Consider the following 19,218-nt stretch of genomic DNA (forward strand, 5'->3'; position numbering starts at 1 on the left):
TTGTGAGAAAATTGTTTGTTTAAGAAGTTTTGTACATTATTATACCTTTTTTTGGTTAGTTGTTTAGAGATTAAAAAAAAACGTTATATAACGATTCTGTCTAAGATTCACCCTGTAGATGGTTTATTCTTCGAATGTAAGTGGTAGATACAATCGAGGTATAGGATTTCATTTTGGAGGCGTTGGTGAGTGATTATTTCCTCGACTAAGCTGCGGGTACATTCTTTACCATTTTGAGCGGTACCAGAACCCATAAGTGCCTAATCCACCATATCTGAATACCCACTTTTAATCCAGTTAACTAGTGTACGTCTGACTTAAATTACTACCTAAGCAAGAAATCCTCAGCCCACTCTCTAGATCGATTTTTCCAAGCCACTTTACATATAACAAAAAGTAAACAATTATTCGGTGTGGGCCGGTGCAAAACCAGTTCTAAAATTGCAATTATTTATTTGCTTCGGAGATAGTCCTTATAGGTAGAAATGTCGTAGGATTCTCTTTTTGCTCTGAAACGCGCGACGAGCGCTTTAGATCTTTATTTACGTATAAATTGTCGATTTCTATGGGTTATTTATTGATTCTGATAAATCTGGAGGTGTTGAATTAGAATATTGATACATATATGTGTACCGATATTCGAAAGTGAGTGGTTCACTTGTACAGTTACGTGAATACGAATTAGCAGATCAATCAGATCCGGTAGCAGGTTCCATGTTAGAACAGCTGCGACACACCAAGACATTGTGTCTATCAATCGGATAACACCAATAAACCTGAACCTCCCAAGCAAAATCCGGCACCTACTTCAGACAAATACACAAATAAAAAAAAATGTAGTCAGTCTCAAGGTTCGGTTCAACTTAATTCGGGTTAACTACAAAATTAAGCATTTTCTAGTGAATAATTGAAAAATTTATGGAAATGGCCACGCAGCGCTTGGCATTTTGTTACTCAACGCCCACATCAGACTTAGGCTGACATTGACAGATATGCCCAACGATATTTCTACGCCACGTTGCCAGGTGACATAATAAATTGGAGGCTTAATGAAAGTGACGTTTATTCCTGAAAGGTTTCAGAAACTAAAAACATTGGAATGCAGAAGATTTTTTTCGTCTTATGGAATGTAGTGTGAAAGAGATGCATAAATTCTTCGCAGAATGGCACTTATAGGATTAGGAACTCATAATAAATGCCCAGCACATGACGAAGTGATCCACCCACCACTTTGGCACACCATTACTTTGATACTCATGCGAAAATGTTTATAAAACCTATTCAATGATGAGGCATTTGACACCTTAATTTGTTTAGAATGAGCTTTTATTAACCGAGACTAAAAAACCTGCATGACACACGAATTAAGCTTTTTAGACCTACATCAATGGGTTGAAGATTTGGCTAAATGTCACGAAGAATGTTAATAGGCACTCCCAATTTTTTTAAGGACAACCGCAGTATACACTTAATTATGATTTATGCTTGCTGTATAAATCATCAACCAACCATCATCATACTGCACGAGTCAGCAAACTGATTATCGACTGTCTGAAGTTGCAGGGAAAAGAAGAAACGTGATGGGCGCGACTGCCTTATGGACTTAGATTATCGCTCTCTTATGTATTTGCGAGAAACTTTTCTGGCATTAGCCAACGTTTTCCAAGCTTGCAGATGAATTATTAACTCGACACGTGCATCGTGTTGTATCCATATAAAACACCATTTACTTAAGTAGTACCTACACTTGATGCTTTATACCGTTGACCTCTTCGTGTAACGCCCACGTTCAATAATAATTGTTTTTCTGATTATGACGAAGCTTATCATTCGATTTAATTTACCATCATTCATATCCCAAATAGGAGCTTTCGCTTGAAAGATTTGTGTCATGTCTAATAACGATAATTTACTATTAAATGTGTTTATCATTCATCATCGATTTTCACCATTGGTTAAACCAATCAAAGTTTTATAGATGCTAGACAGCCTTGAGCCAGCAAAAATGACTTAGTTTAAGATACTCGTAATTTACTAATAAAACACGATATAACCATTAGATGTTATTGATATACGGTTCCATGCGCTCCATAGTATTGAAACCATATATTTCGATTTACTATAACAAGCAACAACACTTTGTTGATATACTTTAATCCTTTATGTATCTGTGGGCTAAAATTAAGCCAAATCAAGGAAGTAGTTATTTAGTTTGAAAAATTTTGAGTCCAAATACTGATTAAATTTTACAAATGCAGGGCTACAGTTGCAAAACCTGCAATGTCCAAATGCAGTTCGCAAGAACTGAATCGTCAACCTTGGAGTCCTGACCTGACCCCCAGTGATTTTTTTGTCTCAAAATTAAAGTTTGACCCACACGGTAACAAATGTTTCAATTTTTGAAGAAGTCAAACAGTTTTAAAACATTTTAAAACATAAAAACTTTTGGTCGTTATTTCAAGAGTTTAGAATTGTCAATTAGTCGTTCTGAAAAGTGAAATGAGATAAAAAAAAGGATATATTTAGAAAAAAGAAGTCTTATTCTACCACCCTTAAAAGTGTATTAGCACAGAAACTTTTGGACCTTACTACGTATGTATATATTTACATGGACTAGCCAGCAGGTGTGCGTCATTGATACAATTTGCACATGATTTAATAATTATTCATACAACGATTCAATCAGCTGTTTGTAGGAATAAATTACCAGATGTGAGCCACAGGTTTAAACGACCATACAGGGGGCGTAAAAATGTTGAAGCACCCGTGATACCTCGACAATCGAACTCTGCCTGGTATAGATGTGTACAATTATATATCCGATATATTGTTGCATTCAATCCTCAAAAGAAATGTTTTCAGCGTTTTTTCATCCTGCACCTACTAAAAAAAGGTGAAATAGATGCACCGTGTAAAAACTGATTTGAGGAATTTTACCAGCAGGTCTGATGCGAGCGTTATTCGAAGAGGATAAGTCATCCGTTGATTCATCACTTGTGCTTGTACATATCTGTGTGCGTGAAATTTTGGTAATTTCTCTTCAAATTTTAATAATTCAAGACATTGTCGCCGAGTAACATCTATCCTTTGATTTTTTTACAGCAGGAAAGCTGCAATGTACAATAGAAGCATTGTTGATAAGGCGAAGCCTAAAAAAAATAACATTAAATATTTACTTTATGGTAAAAATCACTTCCGAAAAGGCAAAACTAATGGTCAAAATTATTCGACATTAAAGTCTAACAATGGAAAGAAATCTCCCATTTCGTCTTTTTAAATTCTTATTTGCCACCACCGTTCCTTCATTATAATTCAAAACAATCATTGGTTGCGTAACATCGTGCAATCGTTCTTTTCTGCGATACCACTTAAATGAAACAGAACATAAAACGTATGTTCAAACTGCATCCAGAGACTGCTTTATTGCTTAGGGTAGCAAGACCAGTGCCGTGGCTTTTATCTTTAGCTAAGTCCACATAATGAAGAGAAATTTTTCGGCATCTGTATTTCGAAGCGTATGTACGTGGCACGCGCATATCGAATGCGTGCAAAACTATGATTAATGCATATAGAAAAATCGAAACTTTACTATCTTGATAAACCAAGAAACATCTCAGTAGAGTTCCCTTTGTGGAACTCACACTGAACCACCCAGTATTTTTTTGCCAAAAACCACCTAACCAGAAGCCGCTTCACAACGGCGCAAAAATCGTTCTGGTATTCAGTGGACGAACAAATAAGCTGAAAAAAAATCTTCGACGATTCCTTCAGCTGACCTTCCAGTTTTCCACTCGACTCGCCTTTTGCCCAAACATAGCACACACCACCTCCGCGAATACGTCGCCCCCGGTTCTGAACGAGAAAACATCTACCTAACAGAGTACATTAGTTTACATTCCTGATATGCCTTTTACGAATGTACCGGGTGAGGACACGAATTTTTGCTATATCCGTGAAATATATGAAGGCATGAACCACGTGTTAGGAGAGGAGGTAAGGGGTAGTACCCGCGTGTTGGGTAAGGTAGATACCAGTACCAGTTTAACGTAGGTGAGTGTATAGGGAATGATCTGCCAAATCATTAATTACCTACCTGAAATTTCTGAGTCTGTTTTAGTATCAATAACCGTTAAAAGTGTATTAAATATACACAAACTTTATTTGAATATACCTTGAAATTATAATGAAACAAAGCTACTATATAGAAACACTGTAAAGAATAAATACATTTTTTATCGGCTGCCTAAAAGAGATTATAACCCAATAAAAGAATTTTTCACAGATTTGATTAGCAGATGCTGCATTCTAACTCCCCGGTTTTGGGGACGCAGTCGAGGTACATTGCTATGGCTTTAGTCAAATATGTCATGGTTCCATAGGCCCCACTGGGAGCGCTGTCATAGAAATGTTGGCAAATATAAGCGGCCCCGCCACACAGCAAACCTCCAGAGTTGGTTGTTTCGCGCTGCTCTTTGGGTTTGGCGCAGCATAGAGTTGCATCTCCATTGCAACTCATCTTGAAATTAAATAAGTCGTCACAAAAGTTTGGCGCTAAGCCTGTTTCCCAATTACCTGGTCAGCCAAAAATAACTCGTTGGCTCGATGGACCAAATACTCAATCTCGATGATACCGCCCAAAAATGGAGCCACGTTGTATTCGGCCACTAAAGTGAGCACCATCAAGGCTTCCACGATAAGTTGACGATATTCAGGTTGAGGGATTGTATTCAGCACCGTCTCAACTGCAAGCGCGAATTTAAGCTCTCCTGGGGTCATTTCTTGAGTCAAACATTGAGGCAAGACCTTGCTGGCGATGTCTATTCCATGGCACTGTCAATTGCAATTTGGTTCAGTCAATGAAAACACCTGACCTACGATCTGTATTTATGGCCCTTCCTGCTTAATTTTTTAAAGGAGCTGCTTCATTTTGTGGTTATTATGCTGAATTTCATTCTATATTTATTTTATACTTACACGTTCAAGGACGTTCCACACCCTGGGATAAAAATCTCTAGGCACTCTATTCAGAGCCCCATCAAGTCTTCGTCGACGCAACCATTGACCTTGTCTGTCAGGCTCAATCAAATCATCAACAGCTGCATCAGCCGATAGACTTATGTGACTTTTCTGTAAGAGTACAAGAAAAGTCAATCGAATCGAACGCGGCTCAATTATAGAAAGAACATATCCAGCACTAAAGAATTGACAAAACTACTCCTTTCGAAATTTTATTCTTAATTTACCTTGCTAATGCGACTGGATTTGTTGCTGACAATCGAAAAATTACCCCTTCCCACTAAAATAAAAGGCAATAATGTGAAATTTTGAACTCTCTCAATAACTTCTCACCGCTACTAATGGCGAATTCTTTTCCGCTAATTATATGATACAACAAGTTTTTCATCTCAAAGGGGCTCAGATTGAGCAAGTGCTCCGAGGCCTCATCTCCATCGCAAATAAGCGTTCTGGAAAGTTCAGTGGCCATTACTTGAATGATCAATCCAATCCTCAATCGGAGCATCTCCATAAACAATTGAGGTTCCGTACGAATGAACATGGCGAGATAAACCAATAATTCCTGGGTTAGCATTGCTGTACTGTCGTCCTGACCATACGCCTCGTGAATCAATAATCTGCGTGAAATGAATTCATTTTTTAGCACCAAAACATGCACCAATTAATTTTTAAACTTGAAGAACACTGACCTCAATTCACTCTCGGGCAAAGGAGCGGTAATAGTATGCTCATTATTTGGAGGCATTCCCACAGTAATCTGCTTTTGCCTCACTAACAGATCAGTCACCGACTTAGCCAAGTCTTCCACTCTTTTTCCCAGCATGCCTGCAGTGTGTCGCACCAGACCCCACATTTTCTGTTGGCAAGCTTTCTCATAGAGTCCTTAATATCAGACAAGTAAACCAATGCTTGGAGACACAATTATGCTTAAACGCACCCTTCAGTAAGTCCCTAACCGTCACAACTCGACCGTTTTCTAACATGTCAGTGTTAGAATCCAGGCCCTTTGAAGCTACTAAAAATTGAAGGATGTCGCCCTGTTCATCTAACGAGTCAGACTCTCGAAGCATTGCAAAGAGCTCATCAACCTGATGGAATACAGTGATTATAATTTTATTTCAAGAAAAAAATAGTGGTGGAAAAAGGGCAAACACAATAACGAAACATTCAACATCAATTAGTTTTTGTTTACACGTGCACACTTATGTACAATGGTGGAACTTAAGAGACCAATGAAAAATTTCGTAATCATTTTGATTTGAAAAACCATCGCCCTAAGCGAATAAAGAAACAAGGCAAAAACAGATGTGGCGACATCTCCCGGCAACTCAACTAACCCCTCATATTTCCTATGTGACAAAGTTGGGGAAGAACAGACAATGTTATATTCACCATGGTGACCAGAAAATAAGGCTTGATTTTTTAATTTTAAAAAGCAATGAGATCGTGAAAACAGTTACTCATACGCATTTACATTTAAACATTTATTTGTAGCAAAGCGAAATAAGAGTATTAGGAAGAATCTAAATTGGTTAAATATGAATACTTCCTCCCCACATGGAAATAATTGATCAACCTAAATTGTTAACAGTTAAAATTTCTGATATTCAAAATTTCATCATTTCTCTTTCCATACTGTTTACATCATGCATTCTTTCATGTATTCGAATGTTTTGTTAAAATCAAACTGGAAGGAAGTAAGCCTTTTATTTCTGCCAAGCGGATCAAAATTGACAAAATGAGTACTAAAATAATGACGCATGAAAGTTAAATGTAAAAAATTATTTGCGCACCTCTGTATCGGCGTAGTGCTGGCTTTCGCTTTGAGTCCGGTGCTTTGGAACATTTGAAACCTGCACTTCGCTCTTTTTTTCCGGAGATGAAACGTTGGATGTTCGCTCTGATTTGGAGTCAGCAGCGTCCACGGCGTCGGCTGAAAAAAATATAGACCCGCGTCTTTCCAGAGTGGCATTACTCTCCATGCCTAATGTTTCAGCTGAAAACACAACTACTATTAAAAGTGGAAATAAAAACAGTTTTAAGTCCTTCGATTAATGGAGAATTAAGGTAATATATTAAATAAGCTGCAGTATCTGATACAACACTAATAGATGCTTACTTACCTCTTTATGTGCAATGTTCATTCGTGATCCAGTTAAGCATGTATGAGAGTGAGTAAAAAATAAGTAAAGTCATGTAAACAATGTTAAATGAATGCAAACATATGGAGATTGTTAGAACTAGGTACGACACACAAAAAAGACCAGCTTTAGTTCCAATTTAAGAAGATAAAAAAATCATGCAGCTGTAATAAGCGTCAAACCTCAAATTTATCATGAATCGCACCAAACTACATACGAAGGGGAATGTACCAGTTAGTCATAAGAAATTTGAGAAGTGAAAAAAATTAGTAAAATCAAAACAAAAACCACCGACCGAAAACATCCAGACCAGATTTGAGTGACGCATAAAGGTACCAAATCAGAGCCATTAAGGTAATAAGGAGACTTACCTGAAGGACTATTTTTTGAACCCGACGGACTTCGTATCCAAGTGTTCAGGGCTGGTCCAAAAAAGTGCGATTAAATAAATAGAAACGATAACCCAAACTATGGTACTTATTAAAAAAACTCAGAAATTAGTAGCAAAGATGTGCAAAAAATTAAAGGAAAAAATCAAATTAAAAACTCAAAAATTATGATATTATTAAATTTTTATACCCAACTTACTCAACCAGTAGATATTAGGTAAATTGTCCTAATTGGCATAATTTCTAGCTTCGCAAAATACTCACCATCGACATTAATGGAACGCGTTTTCTTGACCGCGCCCCTAACTGACATTCTTCGCTTTAACAAATGCCGATTCCTGCTTCTGGGGGTGGGTGATGTCAGTAGTGATGATTTATGAGACAATGACTTCTGCAAATGCTCTTCTAGGTAATGGTACACTTGAGGATTAAGCTCTGAAATTGTGTATGAAGGGATTATTTTCAACTAAAGGTATTGTTCATACTATCAGGGATTCCATCTTCGTGGCACCCCAAAAAACTCAAGTTCGTTATAGAACTGGTGCTCAAGAATTCACTTAAATGTCCTAAAGTAACCCGAGTGCCGTTTATGTAGCCAGATTTGAGTTTTTTCATTGTGGTGATCATTGCTAATGGGATTTTCCCGTTTTCTGCAAAATACGAAATAGTTTTCTTTAGATGTAATTATGCAGAATTTCTTATTTAAGATTGGAACAACGGAATAAATTTTGCTTCATCTGATTTAGATCAAACTAGTACCAAATGATAATTCCCTAAGGTTTATTTAAGGAACAAGTTTAATGTAAATCACACAAAAAACAAAAAATTACCGCGATCTAACACTTTCAAAGGAGACACTCTGTATAGCAACTATCTGATTAACGCCCATAATATATAAAGGGTGTTAGAAGGGACCACAAGCATTGTTTAGACAATTTCATACTCTAGTTCTAATGTGATATGAACCCCTATTCTACAATTCTAATTAGTGATAATGTTAAATCTACATACAACATACAAAACATACGAAAATTGCATGCAAACGAGGTAAAAAACATCGCAAATGACAACAGATCCACAGAGCAATAGCCTCGTATATCGCAAGTCCTTATTTAAGTATTGCTAAGGAAGAGAATTTTGTCATTTTGCTGCGTTTTAGAAAAATTTCCTTCCATTCGAGAAATAAAATAACGGGCAAGGCAAAATAACGTATAAATCTTAAATATGGTCGTTTTAATGGCTTAACTTGTTGAAAAACTACTGGAGGTCAATGCAACCCAGATCGTCGTTCCGAAGAGGCCTTCTTAAATTTCAATCTGTTGTGAACGCATGGTTGAGGAGTTGACGTGAGTTTATTATCTCACTGTATCACGAACTTTAAGAAAGATATCTCATTTAGCTTAACCCTGTGTATATAATCCTCATATGCTTATATTAAATAGTTTCCTAAAGTCTATAACTGTGTTACAGCGGTTGCATGTAGCGGAAGTGTACAATAATATTCAATATAATTATACAGTCTGTCCCTGAAGTAATTGTACAACATTTGACCAAAAATTTCTGAAGCAAAAATAAGGAATTCTAGACAAACTTACCTACATCCAATGTTGTTTCATTTTGATGCTACAGGGTACTAAAGTTTTCGAATTAATATCGTTTTTTGAAATAATTGCTGAACACTTTTTCGATTTTATTAATTTTGGAACTAAGAGTTACCTCATAAATTGGCGTTTTGACGTGAACAGAAAGCAACATTGAATTAAGGTAAATTTTCTGAGAACGCCTTATTTTTATTCAGGATTTTTTAATAAAGTGTTGTACAGTCAATTCAGAAAGATCCTATATAATTGCTACTATAATAAATGTAAGGATATCCTTTCAAGCCCACGTTCACGTCGAATAATAATAAGTGTAGTGAATTACTACTTTTAAGGTGAAAAATGTTGTGAACACCGAAAATTAAAATGCTGAATCATTACTGGGCATGCCTAAATTTGAGCTTACTTTTTACCTAAATAATGACGCGTGGCTACAAGAGTGACCGTAGGCCTTCCCAACAGGTTACGCCAAGTGATAGTTAGGAAAGCGATGTGGGTCGTTAACTTGTCGGCCAGAAGTGCCAGATCATAACTGGTATAGTATTCACTCATATCGATATTCTAAAAGTTGGGTGATATATACGATCAAAACAAAGTTTAATTTTCAAATTAATTTTTACTATTTTTATTTACCTAATAAAGACGTTACACACAGAAAAATCACATCACTATAACAAGAGGCGATATTACTGGGGCAAAACAAAAGCCAATTGTTAGTGGGCAAAATTCAAAACACATGATAAATACCTAGTTGGAATCTCCTACACAAAATTGTGACGAGAGGCCGACCGAGCATATTTTGCCAGCTCGATTTCAAAAAATTAATCTCGCTCTTGCAAATATCTATCATTAGTTCGTAATCGGATGCGATGTAATTGTGCGATAAGTCCGTAAACTAAAGAAATAAAAAACATGTTAAAACCGCAATTATAATTTGTATAAATGCGATTTTTTTATTGATTTTTTTTATAAATCCTATTTTTTGATCGCCTATTGTGTCAAAATAATCGAGTATAACAACAAACTCACCTGAGGAGTGAAGGCGAAAATTCTATCTCCAAGCGAATATAATTTACTTGTACTCAAGATCCCTACATCCTTTGATTTTCTCCCAGTTAATCCCAACTTCTTGTTTCTCCCCAAGTAAGTATAAAGATGGGATAAAACTCGTGCTGGTTGTACCTGGAACCCTCTGTCTTAAATTTGAAAAACATATAAAATAGCAATGTACAAACCTCTATAGGAGCAACTTCGGCCACAGTTTGCACCATAATATCGTGCTCTGCGAGTTTATTTTTAATTTCGATATCTTCAGCTAAAATAACGACTTGTACCACTACGTCTGGTTTCTTCTCCGCACAAAGACGTCGATTGAGAGGGTCAAGTTCACCTGGAGCTAAAAATTTCTTAAATTTCCCAGTTAATGATATCCTTAGCCCTAGAAACCTTTAATATACCTCTTGTAATAACTTTCCAATTATGTATAATGACTGGGCCCACAAAAAAGGACTTTGTCCTAAAGGAATTCTATATTGTGAGCCCGGTTCTTTATATTCAGCGGCCACTAATTCAGCAGGTACCGCGTATAATTCAGGTACAAGTTTCATTCCATCTTCAGTCTTTATCATTACCTATTGAGAGAAAATATTTGATTCCTACAGTGGTATTTAGTGGAGCAGCATTTTACCTCCTCTAGACGTTCAGTGTATTCCTCTGCGGCTTCATTATCGCCGGCAAATAAAGCATCAATTATTAAATAACAGTAAAACATTGGCCATTCACATTCAATATTCTCAAACATCCTAAGTTCCCAAGGCTCATAATATAGTCTTCTTGGGTCCTTAAAGGCAGAACAAATAAGTATCTTGAGATAATGAAAAGTGACAGTTAAATTTGAAAGATTAAATAATCCTTTTTATCATCTAAAATGCTTTCAGTATTCATTCATACCGTAATTGAAGTTAGTTGAATCCTGAGGAGCATATGGAATAACTAAAAACCCTTAAAACTTTGGTGCATTATTTAATCTCCATATGGACATCTCTAGGCTTTAACATAAAAATCCCTTAGGCATTTTTCAGCTTTGGGAGAACTTCACTGATTTTTTTGTTACAAATTGAAGTTTTTAAAGATGCGCCCCAAGCGAAGAAATATTAAATGCTCTAAGAAAAGCACAATTTCAATCAATAAGACATCCCATGTAAGTAGTTAAGCAGTTACACAATAAATGAAATATCAAGTTTTTCAGATTGTTTTTAATTTAACCATAAAATGTAAACAAAAATATGATGTTCTGATATATGTATTTTACCTCTTTGGGAGTTTTATAACCATCTCTTAAAAATCGTTTGCATCCATATTTCCCTAACAATTTCTCAATAATAGATTCCTTTGTCATATTAATAACATTAGGATCATCAACTGCAAAAGCTGGAAAACTAATTACTGAAAGCAAACCGCTGTCTATTTCCTTAGAGCCTGACTCCCTTGGCAACATTGACTTAAAAAAAATATTTGAGATTTAATATTTTGAGAATATAAATGAACAAACTGACCTGTAAAACAGCTTGACATTTCTGAGCTTCATCAGTCAGTACATGTATAACACTATAAGGGCCCCCCCTAGCTCCAAATAAATCTAACTCATTCATGGCTTCTAATGCAGCTTTGGCCATGCCAATTGAGCTTGCATTCAGCTCTGGAAGGCCATGGTTAGATTTATCCCCCCTTTCCCATATTCCATAATCTGGAGTGCAATATGCACATTCAATGTAAAATACCAGATTTTGTATAAAAGAAACTTCATCTAAATTAAATACAATCTGCAATACCATCAAAGGAAACTATATATAGGACAAGGCTTTTGCATAAAAAATAAATCATACTTGCAATCCAGATGCAGTCATTTGAGCCAAAACTAATAAATATAAGGAAATTGCATCAATTTGTAGATGGCCCCATTCATTATCACCAACTACAATTTGACCTGTTTCAGAACAATACTTCGCATGCAATGAATCTAAAGGATTTTGGGTTTGTTTAAATCTGAAAAAATAGAATAATTTCTTATATTATTAAGGAGATCTTAGAAAAATCAAAGACATTCTTATTTAGAATATGATTACCTCTCCACTTTATCTTTCTGTTGCATCATGGCCATTAAAAGCCCCCTCATAAGCTTAACACAAGCTTGTTCAAGTTCATAAGTTTTGGCTCTATCCTCATCTTGATCTGCCATCTTTTTATATGCCATGGCAAGGCCCCACACCGACATTATGCAATACACATTATTTCTGATCCACGCGTGATTGTTGTGATCATTCAAGGGAAACAGGCCCGTTACGGGGTTCTGCTTGGACATTATGATCTTATGAACAATTCGCTGGTAATAATCCAGCCGAACACCGGAATTACTTCGGCTGCGCATTTTTGCTTTTCTAGAAGAGAATGTTTACTGGTAATGGTCAAACTAAAAGGTGGAATTAAAAATTTTGAGAAATAAATAATTAATAATCTTAGTAATTAATTAGTTAGCAAAAATTAAGGTTAGGATTTCAATGACAAGTCAATGTCAATGGTGTTGTGACTTCATAGAATGTGATACAACATTCCATCCTACAAACTACTCCATACCGGCAATGAAAAATCACGTGACTAATTATTATATGAGTTTGATAACATGATGCGCGTTTGACATGAATTTATTTTCGCACTGGAAAAAAACCCACAAAAATCTTAACTGGCATCTCTTATGTTTTTTAAAGCCCTTATAAACTTAGATTTAAAGAACACCTTGATGGTTACCTTAAGTTTAATCTTCGGCCCACACAAAGTACGGTGTTATATATTTTTTGGATGAAACGTTGCGTAAAGTGAGATTCATGAGAACTTATCAACAGCTAAATTATATCAGCTCCCAAAACTACTCCTGTAGAAGTTCCATTATTCGCAACTTGAAGAATGAGTACATTATTGCGGAAAATCGGTCAAACTTGACAACAATGTCAACGTCAAGAACGGCAACTATGCTCTACCATCGTCGACGGTGGGTCAATGCACCAATTTTTAGAAGTTAGTCGTCTTTGTTCTGACTTAATAGTTCTGTGTACTCTAATGGCGCTACTAAAATACTGTAGTTTAAATAATGGCGATACATCACTGCATACGTTAGTTAGGTTATAATATAATTTTTTTATTAATATTTGTTTCAGAATTTACACCTATTAGAAATAAATAGAATAAACCGCTCTCCTAAATTTTTCGAATTTCCAGAGTAACTGGGACACCCTCTAGTGGTAATGAGGAAATCCATTAGAAAAACACCTGACTTTGACATTGACGTCTCTCACAAAAAAAAAAACAATTCGAGGTCAACAAAACATTTCCAGCTGTTCTCCAAGCTTCCACCTTCCGAAGATTTTTCAGCTGTTATTTGTTTTCGCGTAACATGCATAACGAAAGCTCACGACTAATTAAAAAACGTTTTTCCTTTTGGGGTTAATATAGAGAAATGTGCGTTCTCGATTAAGCATCCGTTGCGTTAGCCTAGACCCCGATTTTCTCGTTGCGAATGACGTAATAGCAATAGCCATAGCCAGAAAAACAAAGAACTTGCTTTCTGCAAGTCAGGAACGGTAAAATCTGGAAAGTAAGGGGGCCAATTGCGCTGTCAAAATAACTCTGGACAGTGATTCGTCAGGTGACGACGGTAAGAAATGTTTTTTTTCTATGTTTAGTTCCAGAAGTCTTTATTTCAATTCATACCTATAACAAGTAAGTAGGTATTTCAACATAACAAGATGGAGTTTCAAGATTCATTATTTATTGATGATGCGCACTAGGTTTTCTACTTTTTTGTTCAAATTTTCGTAATTTTTCAAAATGAAAACCAACAACATTTTCCTTTGTTTGAAGGAGAAAGACTTATGGGTTAATTGTCTGTTATTTTTCAGTGACTCTGTATCTCACAATTATTTAAGAAAGTTTTGTTGAGTTCTTAAAGGGATTCTCCATATATTTATTTATATTTTTAAAAATCATTTATTTGAATTGTTAAGTAAATGTTTACTTGTGGCATATTCAGGCTTCTAAAAGGGGGCACTCATTGCAGCAATATGGTTACCAAAAGCTATCTGTATCAGTCTGACACTTTATAAAATGTCATAATAAAACAAAGATGGTGGGAAGTCAGCTATTCTTCGAACTTAATGCGTCGTTTTTTGATGTTTCAATTAACCATAAAATCTACAAAATTGTAACATTTTGCTTTAAAAGTAGAGTAGAATCTAACCTGGAAATTCCTTTTTAAATTAATCACATGAGAACATTAAATAGTTGGCTGTTTGCATTTTTAACCATTTTCCACTGTGGGTGAAAGTATGCTAATCTGTCAGAACTTGTCAGCCAATAAAACAACCAAAAGTTTATGTAAACATGGTGGAATAGAATATCCTGTATATTTATACAACTTTTATTTCTAACATTATTTACTGTCTTAACTTATTCATTTAAACCTTTGCAGTAAACTAAAATATTCTTTGTTGTTAAATGTAGTGCCTTTATTATCATTTTCTGAATCAGCCGAAAGAAGTGCACTTTGTGCTCCTCTACATTATTTTGAGGTGGTTGGATATCTTTTTGTGTTTACTTTAGCTTAGGTCTTAATCTTCTCACACTAGTTCACCAGCAAAGAGATGTATGTAAGTGATGCACACATGATAAAATGCTTTTTGAAAATAACACATCACACACAAGTAGTAGTTATTGAAAAGGTGGAATTGTACAGTATTCTCAGTTAAAGCCAAATAAGAATTAACTTTTACCTTTTTGCTAAAGTTTCAAATGAAAACCTTTGTTAATGTTTTGTTAATAATGCAATGTCAGATGGTTATTTCCTCCATGTACATTTCAAAGGCAAATTATTATTACTATCATTGTTATTATTGACCTTTTCTGGTCAGGTGGTTCTGAACCTCCGCAAAAAAAAGCCCGGACCCTGCAAACTTCCACTGACAACATGCAGCAACCAACTAGTAATGGGGTTGTAGAAAATGGTGCCTCCTGCTCTTCAAATGGACACTGCAGTGATGTCACTGCGAATGGTGTCACCCTCACTAGTAGCGCGCAAGACATTGTGCGGATTATCGGACAATATCTCAGCAGTGAAGGCCTCAAGTAAGATTTTTTAAATATTACCAGCTCACTTAACGATTTCATAATGATAATTTCAAATCAATAAACGTCTTACACGGGAAATACATATATCAATTATAGGAAATGTTATAAAATTTTAGTCGCACTTGTGACGTTCTAATGACTGAATCAGGCTGCCGCTTGGACCATCCAGCAGCCACTAAATTCAAACTTCATGTAATGGATGGAGATTGGAGTAAAGCGGATCATGATTTACAAGAACTTAGACCATTATTAGGAGCTAGTAACAATATTTTGGTACCAAACATTCCAATATATTTTGAACATGTTGTCAAAAATGTTTTCTAGGACATGAAGTTTTTGCTTCTTGAACAGAAGTACCTGGAATATCTCGAAGACGGCAGGGTCTTAGATGCGTTGCATGTTTTAAGAAATGAACTGACGCCTTTGCAGCATAACACGACCAGGGTTCATCAACTTTCTAGTTATATGATGTGCTCAAATAATGAAGAACTGCATGAAAGAACTAATTGGTAAATATTTCATTTATAGACACATAATTAATACTCCATATGCACGCGTAAAATCATTGAAGGAAAGGCAAAGGCAAAGAATCTCGACTGGCATTAATGGAGAAACTACAGGCTTTTTTGCCTCCTAATGTGATGCTGCCTCCAAATCGCCTGCGGCATCTTTTGGAGCAGGCTTTAGAACGGCAAACGCTTTATTGCACGCATCATAACACTCAGGATAAAGTAACTTTAGCAAATGTTTCTCTGCTATCCGACCACATGTGTGGTAAAGACGATTTTCCCGTGCACGCAATTCAGGCTAGTTCTGATACCTCTAAAACTCCAAAAATTATAAAACTTTTATCGCTGTTTAGGTCTTAAATGATCACTGTGATGAGGTATGGTTTTGCGCATTTTCTCCCGATGGTAAAAAACTAGCAACTGGTTCAAAGGATACAAATGTTATTATATGGGACGTCAATCCAGATACTTGCAAGCTTACCCTAAGGAAGGTTCTAGAGGGTCAGAATTATGGTATTAAAAATATTGAGTAATTAGCGTTTTAACTGAGAGTGAGGTTTACACAGGAGTAGCCTATATTAGCTGGAACCCCGATTCTAAACATCTAATAGCATGTGGGCCTGAAGATAGTCCTGAAGTGTGGTTGTGGAATTTGGAGACTGAGAAATACTTGAAGGTGACACAATCTCCGGAAGACGCACTGACATGTTGTGCGTGGCATAAAGACGGCAGTAAATTTGTCGTAAGGATCCTTTTACCAGTTTACATTACACTTTTGACCGATTTAACGTGATGTTTTGGTTTGTTTAACAGGTGGGTGGAATTAGAGGCCATTTTTATGAATGTAACATGGAGGGCACAGTTCTCGAATCTTGGGAAGGGGTTCGAGTCAGTGGCTTATGGTATCGCAGTGATGGAAGGACTGTTTTAGCAGCCGATTCTCACTATAGGATAAAGGCTTACGATTTTGACGATATGATAGATCAAGAGCTGTAAGAAAAACTCGTTTTTTGCTCATCCGAACACAAATGAGCTGCACCAACTAATTTTTGAACTATGAGATAATTTCATTTAAGGGTTCAAGAGAACCATCCTATCATGACCTTCACCATCGATAAGAACGATCGATTGGCTCTATTAAACGTAGCCACGCAGGGAGTACATCTGTGGGACCTGAACGATAAAAATTTGGTTAGACGTTATCAAGGCGTTACGCAGGGGCATTTTACCATCCATTCGACCTTCGGTGGGTTTAATCAAGATTTTATTGCTAGTGGAAGTGAGGATCATCAGGTAGGCAAACTTTTTTTATATTGATTTCGGCTCTCCTGTGAATTAAGTAGTAAAAATATTTGATGATTAGACAAAATGATAAATTTAAATGCTAAACTATACAGGATACACGCTCAATTCAAAAAACTAATTTATTTATAACAATATGGATTAGTACTTTAGAGAATGAATGAGTCTAGTCGTATTTCATTACCTATAACGTCTTGTTTCCCAACTTCCAGGTGTACATTTGGCATATCAGAAATGAGCAACCGATCGCCACTCTCCAAGGCCACACTCGCACTGTAAATTGTGTCGCTTGGAACCCCGTATATCCTCACATGATGGTGTCCGTTTCCGACGACTTCACTATCCGGGTGTGGGGTCCCAAAAGCAAAGTGCCAAAGCCAGCAGGAGTCAGCTAATACACGCCGGACGACGACGTGTTAACGGACATTATTGTGCATTCAAATACTGGTCAGTAAGTCGCAGTGGCCAGGATTAATATTTACTTGTCAGGTGTATAGGTCCAGGGTTGGCAGAAAGGTATGTTTTTCTTTTGGTGGGTGTACCTTTTTCTTGTTTAGACTACTCCCACAGTATGATAGATACTATTTATGATCCCGGAGTTAAATCCTTCTTATTATTTTTTATTTTTCAGTAATCGCGTTAAACTTCTTGTGAACCCTGGTGTAGGTTATTGGTTTGGGTTGTCTGTGATTTGGGTGTAGTTTTCCTGCAGAAATCTGTGTAGAGGTGGCTTTGATTGACTCGATAAATCGAAAAAAGATAATTCACCAATTTCATGTTTTACACATGTGGACGGATAAGAACCATCTGTGTTAAACATACAGGTTTCATCAGAGCTAATTTAAAAGTGTTTCAAGTGGCATTATCATTTGTTCAGATCATTCAAAACAGCTCCCTCAGTGTGCCTTCTAGTTATCGAAAATCACTCGAATTAAAGTAGAATGTAATTGCCTTCAATTAAAGCCGATTCAATAAAAAAAAATATGCAGCCAAAGAGACGAGACAATATTCGATGAGCCGTGAAAATTGTCAATGTTGAGATCTAACGTATATGCGTTCTTCACGATATAAACTTGAGAATCGCAAGTATTAATCAAGGCGTATCAGGAAGAGGAGAAATGTTAAATGCCGAATTTAAAGAAAGATTTTTTGAAATCACTATAATTACTGATATTTAAACTGATACAAGGATAAATTGCAAGGCACTTACTCAAAATTTCATTAACTATAGAAAAACGTTACCCAGCTAAGGCTTCTTTATCTGGATTTCTTCTCGGACTGTGTCATACTTTCTTGAACTTATTTATATTTGATATATGGAATACGATTTTAATCAGTGCCTCTTACCAGCTAATTTTAAACGTCTGACAAGTAACGGAATCGTTTTGTCTGTACAAATTAGGTTTGTAGACCGTATGGATAAAGTTTCCCTACACGGATTTAGTTGTAGAGTTTTGGTCTCACGTATGTATAGCGGTGAGGTTTCAGTATCCTCTTTGTGAAAGATTTGGCGTCAACAGGTTAGCTTTACACTAGACTAAAGTAGCTGACAGAAAATTATATTCTTTTTATATAAGACTGCCAAGTTTCTACTATTAAGAGCGTACAATTGTGTTCTTTAATAATAATTTACGGAGATAAACTTATTCAAGCGTGTGATTTAACAAAATACACATTACCGTAACAAATGTCGTATGTGTGCATTACTCAGCGATTTGCCTTAGACGTCCCAATTTTATAATTTCGCCTAAATATATTTCTAGTTTCTTTAGGGTCCATAGTTTTATAAAAATGTAATACAAACTAACGGTAACTATTATAACGAATTGGAATAATTAACTTATGTGGAGTAAATTTTTAAGTATACCTATAATGATTTCGAATTCACGACTTGTGCTGATACGTATGCAATAATATTTAAGTATTTTATATTACGTAATTTTCGAATACAATGTGTCCTTATCATGGTCTGTTATAGAGAAAATATAGAAAGCAATGATTGAGGAAATATTTGGTTGTTTATCTTTTTAAGATTGTTCAAAAGTACAATTTAACAATTGTACAATTGTTCGAAATTCCGGGGGAA

General features: G+C 35.9%; 2 protein-coding genes across 11 annotated transcripts; one reads left to right on the forward strand and one right to left on the reverse strand.

Moving 5' to 3' along the window:
- Positions 1-4,140: 4,140 nt before the first annotated feature.
- Positions 4,141-13,126, reverse strand: LOC136346013 (probable phosphorylase b kinase regulatory subunit alpha). 9 transcript variants are annotated; one of them, XM_066294823.1, is made up of 21 exons: positions 12,949-13,126; positions 12,270-12,581; positions 12,030-12,189; positions 11,700-11,966; positions 11,456-11,644; positions 10,832-10,984; positions 10,602-10,775; positions 10,380-10,550; positions 10,174-10,326; positions 9,892-10,039; positions 8,032-8,196; positions 7,811-7,981; positions 7,529-7,579; positions 6,810-7,012; positions 5,954-6,104; positions 5,706-5,898; positions 5,350-5,633; positions 5,244-5,296; positions 4,975-5,127; positions 4,573-4,830; positions 4,141-4,516 (listed from the first exon to the last, which is right to left on the reverse strand). In XM_066294823.1, the coding sequence occupies exons 2-21, from the start codon at positions 12,569-12,571 to the stop codon at positions 4,289-4,291; spliced, it is 3,627 nt and encodes a 1,208-aa protein (XP_066150920.1). In that variant the 5' UTR covers positions 12,572-12,581; positions 12,949-13,126; the 3' UTR covers positions 4,141-4,288. The 9 variants fall into 9 exon arrangements, with proteins under 9 accessions (XP_066150920.1, XP_066150919.1, XP_066150918.1 ...); XM_066294822.1 differs by having other exon boundaries at positions 12,270-12,613; XM_066294821.1 differs by lacking the exons at positions 9,892-10,039; positions 12,949-13,126 and adding an exon at positions 9,558-9,705 and having other exon boundaries at positions 12,270-12,701.
- A 333-nt stretch (positions 13,127-13,459) lies between these two features.
- Positions 13,460-19,142, forward strand: LOC136346015 (WD repeat-containing protein 26). 2 transcript variants are annotated; one of them, XM_066294838.1, is made up of 10 exons: positions 13,460-13,852; positions 15,105-15,318; positions 15,438-15,594; positions 15,655-15,830; positions 15,893-16,127; positions 16,184-16,343; positions 16,397-16,572; positions 16,644-16,822; positions 16,907-17,123; positions 17,345-19,142. In XM_066294838.1, the coding sequence occupies exons 2-10, from the start codon at positions 15,161-15,163 to the stop codon at positions 17,525-17,527; spliced, it is 1,641 nt and encodes a 546-aa protein (XP_066150935.1). In that variant the 5' UTR covers positions 13,460-13,852; positions 15,105-15,160; the 3' UTR covers positions 17,528-19,142. The 2 variants fall into 2 exon arrangements, with proteins under 2 accessions (XP_066150935.1, XP_066150934.1); XM_066294837.1 differs by having other exon boundaries at positions 13,465-13,852; positions 15,646-15,830.
- Positions 19,143-19,218: the final 76 nt, after the last annotated feature.

The sequence above is a fragment of the Euwallacea fornicatus genome, chromosome 21 (genome assembly GCF_040115645.1).
Source record: "Euwallacea fornicatus isolate EFF26 chromosome 21, ASM4011564v1, whole genome shotgun sequence".
Lineage (NCBI taxonomy): Eukaryota > Metazoa > Arthropoda > Insecta > Coleoptera > Curculionidae > Euwallacea > Euwallacea fornicatus.

What these genes read in the sequence shown, in the direction of transcription:
- LOC136346015 (XM_066294837.1), top strand. Translation starts at nt 15,161, where the DNA reads ATGCAGCAACCAACTAGTAATGGGGTTGTAGAAAATGGTGCCTCCTGC. An exon ending in CTCAGCAGTGAAGGCCTCAA is followed by an intron (nt 15,319 to 15,437) that starts GTAAGATTTTTT and finishes ATAAAATTTTAG; the next exon opens with TCGCACTTGTGACGTTCTAA. An exon ending in TCTAGAGGGTCAGAATTATG is followed by an intron (nt 16,344 to 16,396) that starts GTATTAAAAATA and finishes AGGTTTACACAG; the next exon opens with GAGTAGCCTATATTAGCTGG.
- LOC136346013 (XM_066294823.1), bottom strand. Translation starts at nt 12,571, where the DNA reads ATGCGCAGCCGAAGTAATTCCGGTGTTCGGCTGGATTATTACCAGCGA. An exon ending in AATGTCAAGCTGTTTTACAG is followed by an intron (nt 11,645 to 11,699) that starts GTCAGTTTGTTC and finishes ATTTTTTTTAAG; the next exon opens with TCAATGTTGCCAAGGGAGTC. An exon ending in CCGAAGTTGCTCCTATAGAG is followed by an intron (nt 10,327 to 10,379) that starts GTTTGTACATTG and finishes AGAGGGTTCCAG; the next exon opens with GTACAACCAGCACGAGTTTT.